The 14,946-nt window shown below is 40.4% G+C and overlaps 1 protein-coding gene across 4 annotated transcripts in view; it reads left to right on the top strand.

The window, feature by feature from the left end:
• EXOC2 (exocyst complex component 2) overlaps nucleotides 1-14,946 on the top strand; it is a 188,565-nt gene that overhangs the window by 130,555 nt on the left and 43,064 nt on the right. For all 4 annotated transcript variants that reach the window (XR_012157344.2, XM_073332187.2, XM_073332185.2 and 1 more), the window contains exon 23: nucleotides 4,666-4,807. Coding sequence is in view for 3 of the 4 variants with exons in the window: in XM_073332187.2 (XP_073188288.1) it covers nucleotides 4,666-4,807 (142 nt within the window). In the remaining variant the exon portion in view is untranslated. The remainder of the gene's footprint in view (nucleotides 1-4,665; nucleotides 4,808-14,946) is intronic.

Below are 14,946 nucleotides of genomic sequence, written 5' to 3'. Positions count from 1 at the left end.
AAGGGCAACAAAAATTATTAGGGATATAGAACAGCTTCTATGTGAGGAGAGATCAAAAAGATTACTTTAGAATAGAGATGACTGAAGGGGGTTATGATAGTGGTCTATAAAATCATGAATAGTGTGGAAAAAGTGAATAGAGAAGTGTAATGTATCCCTTCACAGCACAAGAACCAGAGGTCACCTGATGAAATTAATAGGCCCTAGATTTGAAACAAACATAACAAAGTATTTCTTCACACAACGCGTAGTCAACCTGTGGAATTTGTTGCTAAGAGATAATGTAAAGGCTAAAAGTATAATTGGGTTGAAAAAAGAATTAGGTAAGTTCAGGGAGGATAGGTTCGTCAAAGTCTAAAGCCAAGATGGTCAGGAACACAACCCTGTTCTTTTGGTGTCCCTGAACCTCTGATTGCCAGAAGCTGGGACTGGCTGAGAAGGGATGAATTATCCAATAATTGCCCTGTTCTACTCATTCCTTCCGAAGAGTAAGGCCCTGGCCACTGAAGAAGACAGGATGCTGGGTTAGATGGATCATTGGTCTGACTCAGCACGGTCATTATATAGATGTTCATAGGGTGATCATCAGGGCCATATTAGTACCTAGATGGATAGTTAGATTATCCTTCTAAGAGTTCATTTGGTAGCCAGTGTAGAAAACAACAGTGTTTAAAACACACATTGAGTGTTAATTGAATAACATTAATGTTTCATATTAAGTACTGAACAGATAAATTATAGGAGGTTAGGCAATATGCTGCTATTGCACAAATACCATGAAAGAAAATAGAATAGTATTCTGGCTGCAGCTGTAGTTTTTGGGAGTTGCTATGTCCACTAATTCCTCATGGACTGATTAGCGGTCAGATTAGATGATCATGATGGTCCCTTCTGACCTTAAAGATTTATGAGTCTCTGAGGTGACTCATCTAGTCATATTTCCATGTGAATGCCATCAGGCACTCAACATTTATAGTCACTGTTCTTTTTTCTGTTTATTCAAAGTAAGTTCAGTCTTTCATATCTCTTGTAATAGGTTTACATAGATGCATTATCAGATGAAGTGTTATTTTCAGCCATTCAGGAGTGAGTTCAGATAAACAGAAGTGTAGGAAGTGACAGCTACTGTCTGTACTGACAAATCTCCTTTCTCCTATAGTTAAGTAGAATTACACTGTTTTGTTGCAGTATCACAGATAAGCTTAGACGGGAGAACAAACAACCACAGCCTGTAACATTTATTCTTGCACAATCTGTCTTTGTCAAATCCAGGGAATGCACCATACTGTATTGTAGAGATAGTCAAGCAATTCCAGGGAGCAGTTTTACACCTGTTAAAACAGTAAACACTTTTTATGGGAAACCTGCCAAAGCCCTGAAAGATTTTTTTAACTTAACAGTTCTAGGAAGTACAGACCAGATCCTGACTTCAGTCAAGAGTGCAAGATCTAACCTAATTAGCATTATCTTCTTGATTGACCCAGAAATATTTCATTTTAAGGTGGAAATGGTCTAAAACATTTCTGTCCACAAGAAATCTTTCTTTTTTTATAAAAGACCAAAAGATTCACTAATCGCACCCATGGTGACCTCATCGCTAAATGATACCAGTTGGATTGATTTCAAGATGCTTCTCTTTTTTTATAGGTTAGTGGGAATATGAATGCTTTTTTCTGGTGTTTGTGTGTCAGGGGTATTCCCTTGTGTATTAGATACTTATGGAAACCTTTCCATTGAGTTCAGTGGGCATCAGAGAGGCCCTAAGTTACACAACATTCATTGCCTATAGAATGACTAAAGTCAAAGTACTTCACCACTGTTTTAAAAACCTGGCTCTGCATCAGTGATGTGCAAATTTTGTAGCACAGAGGGCCGAATTGTCAGCTTCCCAGGATCCTGAGTGCCATCGTTAATTTGCATATATATTTATATATAATTTTAATTGAAGATGAATGCACACATCTCTTTCTTATGGAGTCTTGTAAGTGTATACGGTGCTTTCCAAATCACATAGACCCAGACTAGAACTCTTGAGGACTCCAGAAGTGGGAGGGCATTTGTAATGGAGAATTCATGGCTAAAGAACCAAACACAGTCATATGGCTAAAAACAAACCAAAACTGTACTGTAAGTGGAAAGGATAGAAGCAAACAAATAATATATGGAGTCAGTTAAGGCTTGCAGAATGAAGATGAGGGTGAAATAAAAGGCAGAATGAACTAATTCTTGAGAAAGTGGGAATATAAATTTGAGCTGTTGCTCCATAATTAAAATTACAAATGAGTTTCCCTTATAAATCCCAACTCCCCACACCTCCACCCTAAGATCCACACTAAAAAACTATATCTACCTGATAATTAGTGGTTTGCAGTGTTGTTGTATCCATGTTACTCCGTGGATATGAGAGAGACAAGGTGGGTAAGATAATGTCCTTCAATATTGATATTTGGAGCTCTAAAGTTTCTCTTTCACCAAGAGAAGTTGGTCCAATAAAAGGTATTACTTCACACACCTTGTGAGTCTCATAGTAGGTTAGATCTGCTGCTGAGGTAGAATTTTTCTGTACATTATGAACTGAAGTGGAAAAGGGGCTAGGTAAGTATGCCATTTTGTAGCCACCTCCCCCCCCCCCCAAAAAAAAAAAACAGAAATCCAGAGAAATATAAAAGTATGAGATTTATGCACAAGACCAAACTTTTGTTCTTTAGATTCTAAAGTTCCTAGCTGACTCATGGACATGAAAATAGAGACCTTAGCTTGTATCACTATCCCTTTTCCTTACAGAGCTAAAGCTGAAAATGTAACCTGTCACTAAGAGACTTGTCCACTTGTCCATGGGGGACGGTGGGGGAGATTTTTCTATTAAAAGGTTCTTGAGGGAGGCTGCCAATCCTAAGACTCTCACAGGCAGGAGCAGGAAGAGGTGGGGTAGGTCTCTGTGAGGGTTCTCCCCTTTGCAAACTTCAGAAATTTCACAGGAAGTGGGTGGTGGGGAGGTAAGGAATTGCATCCCTGACCTTTTCCTGAAGCCCAGTTCTCACTGCCCTCCTGAATATTCCCTTCCTGCCGATCTCCTGAGCTCCTTTTTATGATCCTTTGTGGTTCTCAGCTGTTGGACTCACTTCTGACAAAGCTCAGGAGGTTTGCTAGGTGGAGAAAGCAGGAAAGCACTAGTGTATGCTGCTCCTGAGCACCAATTTCTCCCATTGGACTCCTCTGCTGCTGGGAGCCTCCATGCCCCCACCAATATACCTGCTTTCTCCCATTTCACATTCCCCTCCAGAACTCCTGTTTCTCTCCCCATATCTAGCTCAAGAGACCTTCTCTCACCATCAACACCACCATCAGACCCAGTGATTTGTGCTTAGAGTGCTCAGGAACAGATTAGGTGTGTAGAAGGAGAAGGCAGAGCAACAGAAGCATCAATGATTTCCTCCTTGCTTCATTCAGTGAATCTTTGAGTGGTTTTCTGCACAGGAATTCCTATCTGATAAGTCTGCATGGGAAGACGGCAGTGAAGTACTAGGTGTCGTCCCCCCCTTCCCTCCCCTCCAGCCTTTTACTTCTGTTCTCCTGGGTTTGTCTTGAGCCTTCTCCTCTCACCTGAACACCTCTCATCCTGGAAGTGCCTAAACCTCACAGTGACTGAGTGACATTTAAAAAGTTTTACCTTGAAATCTGATAAGCTCTGTCAACAAGTGGTCCCATGTCATTTTCTGCATGACTTGTTTAAGTAGCATTCATGGTGATATCAGGATGTTAGCTTTCTACTACTTTTAGTATTGTCTACATTTCAGGTTTCACATTATGTTCTGGAATTGCTTTAGAAAATGTAGCTGTCTTGTGTAGTTATATTAAGAAGAAAATACTTGTACAGTATTGAAAGAGGTACAGTCTTTAATTTAAATATAGCGAGCAAGTGAAACGTACACATACATGTATCTCATTGACTAATCTTTTTGTAAGAGCATTTCACGGTTTAGTTACTTTATTTGGAGGTTTCAGTAATTGTAGTGCTTGTATTTATCTGTATTTGCACAAAGGAAAGAAGAGCACATCCCTGCTCCATACAGTAGCCAAAAGAGCTGCAGCTTATTGTTTTGTTATACAAGGATACTTTAAAATAGTACTTGAAATGAACTTTGACTAAACTGCTAGGAGGTCACAGATCTGAATTTTTCAAAAGGATTAAACTCTGTATACAATGAATAATTAAAAAAATCCACAGTTACATTAGGTGGGTTAAAAATATGATAAAGGTTTTAAACATTCATGTTTCAGGACATAAGCCAACCACTAAAGGCTTGATCCTGCTCCCATTGAAGTCACTGGCAAAATTCCCATTGCCTTCAGTGATGCCAGATCAAAACCTAAATGACAGAGTTAGGAAGAAATTATGCTTATGGGAAGGTTATTCCATGATTCTCCACTATGGAGTTTCTTTCATCTTTCTGTGAAGCATCTGATACTGGACTAGTCTGCCCAGTGATGTGATCCAGTATGGAAATTCTTAGAGTCAAAGAGATACTGTTTAAAATTATAAGGTTGTAAGCATATGGCATGTTTCCTAAAAATCAAAGAGAAGACGAGCCATGAATTCATGGTGATAATTCTTGCTTTCATAATTAATGGATAAATGTACTTTTCTTTTTGCTTTGATTTTAGATTAGTATGGAATCCTTAAAGGAGTTGGATCAAAGACTGTTTGAAATTTACATTGAATTGAAGGCAGATCCTATAGTTGGCTCATTAGAACCTGGCATTTATGCAGGATATTTTGATTGGAAAGATTGTCTCATTCCAACAGGTACAATATCTGTTTAATAATTATTCTAACAGAGGCTCAGATGAATTGAGATTTAAAAATCTGATGTTTAATTACAAACTGTTTTCTCCTCTGGTTTTTCTTAACATTTCATTTAAAGTTGTTTATCAGATATTTTACTTTACAATTCCTGAATCTCTTTTCAGATGCCCTCAAATGATTATAGCATCTTTTATCATTGATGTTTTTCGTGATTATTTTGCTTCATTGCTAATATATAAAGGAATAATTATGAAAGACGACTTTGCCATTTTTTCTTTTGAAATTCATTGGGATTTTTTGGAATTCTTTTGTAAAGAATCTGGTCACTTTTTAACAGCCCTAACTGCAATTCTGAAAAGGTGAAAGTTATAAGAAAATGTGTAAGTGTAGCATTATAACAGTAGTTCAGAACAAAAATTAAACCATAGAAGGATTCATAGATTCCAAAGCCAAAAAGGGCCATTGTGATCATCTAGTCTGACCTCCTTCCTGTATAACACAGGCCATCAAAGTTCCCCCCAAATAGTTCTTATAGCATATCTTTTAAACAAAAATCCAATCTTGATTTAAAAATTGCTAGTCATAGAGCATCTACCATGACCTTTGGTAAATTGTTCCAATGGTTAATTACCCTCTCTTAGATACGTTCCCCTTATTTCCAGTCTCAATTTGTCTAGCTTCAGCTTCCTGCTATTGGATCATGTATTACTTTTCTTTGCTAGTCTGAAGTGCTTATTATCAAATATTTATTTCCCATGTAGGTAATTCATTGACTGTAATCAAGTCACCCCTGAACCTTTTCTTAGTAAAGTTAAATAGATTGAGCTCCTTGCGTCTATCACTATATGGCATCTTTTCTGATTCTTTAATCATTCTGGTGATAACTAACCTAGATGCAATTATTTATAATGGCCAAGATTTTCAAAAGTCACTAATGGTTTTGGGTGCCTCCATGTTTTGGGGCATCCACTTTTGAGATACTTTAATGAGGCCTGCTTTTCAAAGTGTGTCTTCAGCACTTTGTGAAAACCCAAGTTCTATGAAGATGTCTCCAGGTAGGTACCCCCAAAACTGAGGCACTCATAATCATTGGTCGCTTTTGAAAATCTTGGTCAATATCTAATGGAAACCAGTTGTAACAAGGTACTGTGCACAGTTTAAAAAGTGACTTTTTAGTTGTTTTCAGTAAATCAGTGATTGATGACAGCGCTGTTTGGACTTTTTGGCTAGCTAAGTATTTTATACAGACTTTGTATTGAAATTGAAGATTTTAGTAGGACTTTTTAGTAGTTTTTAAAGTTTGATAGACAGTAACAGGAAATTACAATGTTGTCATATATGAATCAGGAGTTGCAATAGCTGCTCACTGAGCTCTGGAACCTCTGAGATCATAGGGTTCTCTCTCTTTCAGCATGACTCCCTATTTGTCATTTGTGGCATTGCTGTACTCAGGACATTTGCACTGGTGTATCTTATAGCACAAATAACTTGGATTAGACTCTTGCAAACTAAGCTTTGTTAAATTTGTGAACTAAAATAGTGGCCGATCACACTAGGAGTGTATTATACTTGCCATTACAGTATGTCCTCCAAGTAGCAGATGGAGACAGGAAGAAAACCCAGAACATTTGTCGTGCCATACCCCTACAATGGGATGGGTTGCTATATATGCTCAGTTCTTAGCTTTCTTTAACACACGGTGCCCTGCTTCTCGCTGACTGAGCTCAGTTTGCTGGTGGGATTGTTTTTCAGTGCTTTTTTTGAGGGCGGGGGAGAGCAGGATTACTGAGTTGCTGTGGTTTTCACTCACTCCTGTAATGCCTTTTTTTGCTAGCAGATAATTTTGTATTTCTGGTGGAAAAGTGGTTGGTATGAGAAAGTGTTACTCTGACTTCAGTGTAATTTAAGAGAATTTTGGTTCCATATTTTTTATCCTTGAAGATAAAATTAGGAGGTGATCAGGAAAAATGGCCCCTTAGAGATGGAGAAAAATGCGTAGGTAATAGGAACTGAAAAAGGAGAAGCTGCCCTTAAAAGGACAATATGAGTATTTGACATATCCACCATTCAAATGCAAAAATCCTCTAACTTACACACTGTAGATTTTCAGTAATACTAGTGGGTATTTTTAAAAGTTCAACGATGCCAAACAATATAGAGAAATACTAGTCTAAGGACCTTCCCTTTTACTACTTACAAAGTATTTAATACTTTCCAGTTCATCTCCAGGTACGGGGTTAAAAAAACAAAAACCTGCGTGATCAGAATAAAATTACAGTACCGAGTTGACTGGGAACTGGCAAGACACATCTTAGTGTGCAGTTCTGTTATACTGAATCATTAAAAAAGTCCAGTTAATTAATCCAGTGATTCATGAGAGAAATGTATTTATGAAGCTATCATGGTACTTTTTAATACCACATTTGGTTGAAATTAATATCTGCTTTTAAAAGTAATCTTTTACTAATGCAGATTTAAAAATTTGATTTGAGTCATTGAACTGAATGTGTAGATTTTGTGTGTTTTACCCAAGATTGTCACAAAAGTTGATGCCATTGGAGTGTGGGAGGAAAAAACTTCAGCAGTGCAGAATTATTTGTCTGTCTCAGTAGAATCATGGGAGGAATTCGTAGTGTCATCTAGTTACAGTTGCTCGACACTTTCCATTAATTCAAAATGATCTGGACAAACTGGAGAAATGGTCTGAAGTAAAGACGATGAAATTCAATAAGGACAAATGCAAAGTACTCCACATAGGAAGGCACAATCAGTTGCACACATACAAAATGGGAAATGACTACCTAGGAAGGAGTACTGTGGAAAGGGATCTGGGGGTCATAGTAGATCGTAGGCTAAATACGAGTCAACAGTGTAACACACTTGCAAAAAAAGCAAACATCATTCTGGGATGTATTAGCAGGAGTGCTGTAAGCGAGACATGAGAAGTAATTCTTCCTCTCTACTCTGCACTGATTAGCCCTGATTCAGCTGGAGTATTGTGTCCAGTTCTGGGTGCAACATTTCAAGAAAGATGTGGACAAATTGGAGGAAGTCCAGAGAAGAGCAACAAAAATGATTAAAGGTCTAGAAAATATGACCTATGAGGAAAGACTGAAAAATTTGGGTTTGTTTAATCTGGAAAAGACTGAGAGGGGACATAAGAGTTTTCAATACATAAAAGGTTGTTACAAGAAGGAGGGAGAAAAGTTGTTCTCCTTAACCTCTGAGGATAGGACAGGAAGCAACGGGCTTAAATTTCAACAAGGACGGTTTAAGTTGGACATTAGGAAAAATTTCCCAACTGTCAGGTTGGTTAAGCACTGGAATAAATTGCCTAGGGAGGTTATGGAATCTCCATCATTGGAAATTTTTAAGAGCAGGTTAGATAGACATCTGTCAGGGATGGTCCAGATCAGTGGTTCTCAAAGCCGGTCCGCCGCTTGTTCAGGGAAAGCCCCTGGCGGGCCGGACCAGTTTGTTTACCTCCTGCGTCCGCAGGTTCGGCCGATTGCGGCTCCCACTGGCCACGGTTCACCACTCCAGGCCAATGGGGGCTGCGGGAAGGGCGGCCAGCACGTCCCTTTGCACGCACCACTTCCCACAGCCCCCATTGGCCTGGAGCGGCGAACCATAGCCGGTGGGAGCCGCGATAGGCCTAACCTGTGGATGTGGCAGGTAAACAATCCGGTCCGGCCCGCCAGGGGCTTTCCCTGAACAAGCGGCGGACCGGCTTCGAGAACCACAGGTCTAGATAATACTTTGTCATCCCATCAGTGCAGGGGACTGGACTAGTGACTTCTCAAGGTCCCTTCCAGTCCTATGATTCTATTATATTGATTATTATAAACCCTGTTTTCAGTTGCTTATATTTTGCCAAAATTTAATTGTTTGGGCTGAAATTTTCCATTTTGCATGCTTGCTTCAGTCTGATCTTTTTATACATATATATTTTAAAGTTTAAGCAAAAAAAGTTCAGCTGTTTCCAAGAACTGGTTTGTAGAAGTCAGTGTGTGATGGATTTTCTGTCTTTTCAGTTTTCTTTTATAAAATATCAAGGGAAGTTACACACACCTAGATTAAAAGAATGTTAAGGTTGCAAAAGTTAAGCCCTCAAAAGTTTAGGAAATTCCAGAATTAAGGTCACCTGTGCAACATTAATTCAGTCACTTTGTGCATATGCATTGTGATACAGCCTTTAATTATATGATCACGTGCTATTTCCCTCCTCCTCCTCCCCCCCCCCACCCGTCCCTGCCTTATTCATTGTACAGGATGGATGGTGCTCTGGGGATGAATCAGGGTTTTGTAATGAAGAAGGCTGTTGTCTGTAGAACTCCTGCCTCATTTGTTGCAGAAATTGGAAGGTGCATGGTGAACGAGGCAGGAGGTTGCAGGAGCAGGAAGGACAGTGTCATGGTTAAGACAGCTGAGTGTTGCCCTGGAGAACTGGAATCTAGCCCTGCCTCTTCCACAGAGTTCCTTTGTGATTCTGGGAAAGTCACTTAAACCAAACATTTTGCAAGTGGCTACTAATCATGTGTTCCTTTTTCTTTCTTGGTGCTCTGCTTGAGATCCAGGGGCTAAGTACTCACAACTGCAACTGAAGTAACTGGAAACGGTGCTTTGAGTATATAAAGTTGTATAAGATGCAAAGCATTCTGAAAAAATCAGGCCTTAGGCATCTCAAATTGGACATCCAATGTACACTTTTGATCTTTCTCTCTCTTAACTTCAGTTACCCATCTGTAAAATGGGAATAATGCAGCCTTATCTCAAAGAAGGTTGTGAAAATAAATTCATTAATATTTGTCAAATACTCATAGTATTAGCTTCATAGAAGTGTGCAGGAGGAAATTAATAATTCAGAGCAGGGTTTGAATAACGTGCAGAAAATAAGGCCTGGGGGCACACATTGAACAATGAGGAAAAAGCAAAATATTGAATCGCTGCTCATTCAGTGAGCACCATCCATTCTGTGTCTGCAGGGGTACTGTGTTTAAAAATAGCAAGTGATCATGTAATTAAAGACTGTATCATAATGTATATGTACAAGGAGGAGGATTGGGGGATTAAGGCAATCTTAATTCTGGCATACCTGAAATTTTGTGTCTTGACTTTGCAACCTTAACAGTCTTTTAACTGTAGAGGGTTTTTTAAATCTAATTAAGTAAAATTGCACACAAAAAAGTAACTACATATTAACATACTCATTTTAATTACATTGATGGCATGATCAACCTTCTTTATGATGTAAATTACAGCTAGTCTTTCAGTATGAAGTAAACCTTATTAAATTGACAGGATTTATTTACAGATTTACTGTTCATTTAACAATTAATTCAAAAGCCTTCTATTATTATGCAGATTCAAAGGACAGAGTTTTCTAATTGACACTGAGCTTTGAAATTGAATACAATAGCCTAGAAAAGACTGGCTTCTACTGTGGTGACATTGCTACCAGTTTAATCTAATGGAGTTTAGATCTTTACATAGGGCACTCTAGAATTGATTGTCCTAACAGATTTTTAATCTAATGCAGTTGCAGAAGGAATGAAAAGAGAAACATATGAACTGGGGGAGGGGGGAAATGAATGCTCAGCAGTTGCTGTCTATGATTAAATATATTTTATTCTCAGTGTTCTCCATCCACACCATGGAACCCTGGCTAATCCATCAGTTTGCTTGGATTTTCACTTGAGGCTAAAATGTTTTTCCTTTCTTGGTAAAGAATCCTATCAAATTTGTTATACTTACCTTGTGTATCGTTTATCTAATCGTTAATACTGGGTTCCATACTCTGCATTCCAAGTTCCACATTCTTCTAAGAAGCTAATCATGGTTACATGATTAAATATGTTGTGCGTGGATATGAGAGTTTACTGCTGAACATTGACATTGTAAAGTAGAAGCACAAATAATTTGTTACAAAATAACAGACTTCTTAGTGGACTAGTGTGAACAGCATGTTTAATTTTTTTATTATGCATTGCAAAACTACTCATATTTTGTTTAGATATACTATAAACACATCTTGGGGTTGTTTGAAGCTCTAGTTAGTTGGATTTATTTACTACTTAGAAAGTCAATGTTCCTTCCTTTAGTCTCCAAGTAAATCATTCTAGAATATCCAAATAGCTGTCTCCCTTCACAAATTAGCTTTGAAATGCAAGTATCTATACAGTAAATATTTAGCCAGCATTCACCCAAAGCTCAGGTTGTCTTGCAGAGATTAGTCTAAAGCGCAGTTAAAAATATCTATTCCATTGTATTTCATTGGAGTCAGCATCAGCTACTCTTTGTCATACTTTAACTTCTGTGCAAATTGCATTGGAAGTGTATGAGATGGCTTCACCCTACCAAATGGAAGACAAATTCTCAACATAATGCTTGTGCTTTAGATATCCATTCTGAACCTGAAGTTGAAATCTGGTTTAAAAAAAAAAAAACACCTTATAGCAGTTCTATCTTATTCATCGGGCTAATCAATAGTCTAAATCTGTCAATATTTCAGCTTTATTACTACTTACTTACCCAGTGAAGTACTTGTCAACCTGAACTTTGTGTGTGTGTGTTTAGGCTGGGTCATCAGCACTCTGTGTTTACATTTTAGATGACAAGGAGACTTAAATTTTAAACACATTAGAACAGGGATGGCCAACATGTTGCACATGTGGCTCTTTAGAAGTTAATTCTGAAGCTGGAGCTTCTGGTGCCAACTCTCCAATGTGCTGGGGGGTGCTCACTTCTCTGCCACAGGCCCTGCCCCTACTCCATCCCTTCCCGCCCACTCCCTGAGCCTGCTGTGCCCTTGCTCCTCCCCCTTGCCACCCTCCAGCCTCTTGCATGCCACGAAACAGCTGATCAGGAGGTGCTGATCGGTGGGGCTGCTGGTGGGTGGGAGGTGCTGGGAGCGGATCAGGGAGCTGATGTGAGGCTGCTGATTTATTACTGTGGCTCTTTGGCAATGTACACTGGTAAATTCCGGCTTCTTCTCAGGCTCAGGTTGGCCACCCCTGCATTAGAATGTAATGGCAAGAATGCACTTTTTCAAAAGTAGGTAATTACATTTTGACTAAAATGTACAAAAGAATACTGTTCAGCTGGAAAACTCCATAATCTTTAGACTGCTTCGAACATGCCATTTCTGGCAGCTAAATGAATGTTTTGAGTTATCTATTGGAATTAATAATAGTCTGTACATTGAGATCAAATCAGGGATGACATCCTGGGTGTTTGGTGTTTGTGGCGGGACAGTTTGCATGCTTTAATAGGGAGGAGTTGTGCCACTTTGGACAGAGGGAAATGTAAAGGAAACAAAACAGTGTATGTGAACAGTGAAAACTTACTTATACCATTCTCTGGAATATAAGAAATAAATGGCCTGATTTTCAAAAGTGCTTTGCATTCACAGATTGCAGTGAAGTTAATGTGATCTGCAGGTGGGCAGCACCTTTTGAAAATCAGGACCAAAAGCTTCTTTCTTATGATGGATGATCTGGTAAGGAAGGGACTTCAGGAGGGGGTTAGAGGCCTGAATATATGAAACACGCGGGCAGTGTTTGATCAGTAGCTAGTCCTCTCTCTGTTTGTTGTGATGTATTTATGGCTTCCAAATACATAATAGGTTTCTTGACCATTTTGTTACCTTAAACTAAAGTGCTTATCGACTTAACTAGCAATAGCATTGTCTGATTCCCAATTACATGTATGTTTGTGGTTTAGATGACAAACAGGTAATTTAAAATTTAATTACTCAATGGATCATCCCTTCTGATTCATACTGAGAAAGTAGGACAATCGGCTAGTTATCTTAGGTGCCTATACACGAACACAAGAAGCCTGGGAAACAAGCAAGAAGTATTGGAAGTCCTGGCACAGTCAAGGAACTATGATGTGTTTGGAATAACAGAGACTTGGTGTGGTAACTCACATGACTGGAGCACTATCATGGATGGGTATAAACTTTTCAGGAAGAACATGCAGGGGAGAAAAGGTGGAGGAGTTGCACTGTATGTAAGAGAGCGGTATGATTGCTCAGAGCTCCAGAATGAAACTGGAGAAAAGCCTGTTGAGAATCTTTGGGTTAAGTTTAGAGGCAAGAGCAACAAGGATGATGTCATGGTGGGTGTCTGCTATAGACCACCAGACCAGGAGGATGAGGTAGACAAGGCTTTCTTCAGACAACTAACAGAAGTTTCCACATCACAGGCCCCGGGTCTCATGGGGGACTTCAATCACCCTGACATCTGCTGGGAGAGCAGTACAGTGGTGCACAGACAATCCAGGAAGTTTTTAGAGAGCGTTGGGGACAACATGCTGGTGCAAGTGCTGGAGGAACCAACTAGAGACCATGCTCCTCTTGACCTGCTGTTTACAAACAGGGACGAATTGGTTGGGGAAGTAGAAGTGGGTGGCAACCTGGGCAGCAGTGACCATGAGATGGTTGAGTTCAGGATTCTGACAAAATGTAGAAAGGAGAACAGCAGAATACAGACCCTGGACTTCAGAAAAGCAGACTTTGAGTCCCTCAGGGAACTGATGGGCAGGATCCCCTGGGAGGCTAATATGAGGGGGAACGGAGTCCAGGAGAGCTGGCTGTATTTTAAAGAAGCCTTATGGAGGGCGCAGGAATAAACCATCACAATGTGCAGAAAGAATAGCCAATATGGCAGGTGACCACGTTGACTTAACAGCAAAATCTTCAGTGAGCTTAAAACACAAAAAGGAAGCTTACAAGAAGTAGAACCTTGGACAGATGAGTACGGAGGAGAATAAAAATACTTCTCGAGCATGCAGGGGTGTAATCAGGAAGGCAAAAGGACAACTGGAGTTGCAGCTAGCAAGGGATGTGAAGGGTAACAAGAAGAGTTTCTACAGGTATGTTAGCAACAAGAAGGTGGTCAGGGAAAGTGTGGGACCCTTACTGAATGGGGAGGCAACCTAGTGATAGAGGATGTGGAAAAAGCTGAAGTACTCCAATGCTTTTTTTGCCTCGGTCCCCACAGACAAGGTCAGCTCCCAGACTGCTGCATTGGGCAGCACAGTATGGGTTGGAGGTGAGCAGCCCTCAGTGGTGAAAGAACAGGTTACGGACTGTTTAGAAAAGATGAACATGCACAAGTCCATGGGTCCAGATCTAATGCATCCGAGGGTGCTGAGGGAGTTGGCTGATGTGATTGCAGCGCCTTTGGCCATTATCTTTGAAAACTTGTGGCAATTGGAGGAGGTCCCAGATGATTGGAAAAAGGAAAATATAGTGTCCATCTTTAAAAAAGGGAAGGAGGAGAATCCGGGGAACTACAGACAGGTCAGCCTCACCTCAGTCCCTGGAAAAATCGTGGAGAAGGTCCTCAAGGAATCCATTTTGAAGCACTTGGGGAGAGGAAGGTGATCAGGAACAGTCAACATGGATTCACGAAGGGCAAGTCATGCCTGACCACCTGATTGCCTTCTGTGATGAGATAACTAGCTCTGTGAATATGGGGAAAGCGGTGGATATGATACATCTTGACTTTAGCAAAGCTTTTAATACAGTCTCCCCCAGTATGCTTGCCAGCAAGTTAAAAAGGTATGGATTGGATGAATGGACTATAAGGTGGATAGAAAGCTGGCTAGATTGTAGGGCTCAGCGGGTAATGTGTTCAACAGCTCAATGTCTAGTAGGCAGCTGGTATCAAGCGGAGTGCCCCAGGGGTCGGTCCTGGGGCCAGTTTGGTTCAACATCTTCATTAATGATCTGGATGATGGGATGGATTGCACCCTCAGCAAGTTCGCGGATGACACTTAAGCTGGGGGGAGAGGCAGATGTGCTGGAGGGTAGGGATAGGGTCCAGAGTGACCTAGACAAATTGGAGGATTGGGCCAAAAGAAATCTGATGAGGTTCAAGAAGGACACGTGCAGAGTCCTGCACTTAGGACGGAAGAATCCCATGCACTGCTACAGGATGGAAACCAGGGCCGGTGCAACCACTAGGTGAACTAGGCAGTCGCCTAGGTTGCCAAGTGGTTGGGGGCGGCCAAAAGCACACTCCGGGGAGGCGGTGAAGTGGAGGTGTGCTGGGGCAGGGGGGCGCGGGGAGCGCTGCCTGCAGCAAGTAACGAGGCAGGGGGGCACGGCTCGCAGGGGAACCGCTTCCCGC

This window comes from Lepidochelys kempii, chromosome 2 (assembly GCF_965140285.1).
Source record: "Lepidochelys kempii isolate rLepKem1 chromosome 2, rLepKem1.hap1, whole genome shotgun sequence".
Classification (NCBI taxonomy): domain Eukaryota; kingdom Metazoa; phylum Chordata; order Testudines; family Cheloniidae; genus Lepidochelys; species Lepidochelys kempii.
This window is presented reverse-complemented; position numbering and strand designations above follow the sequence as displayed.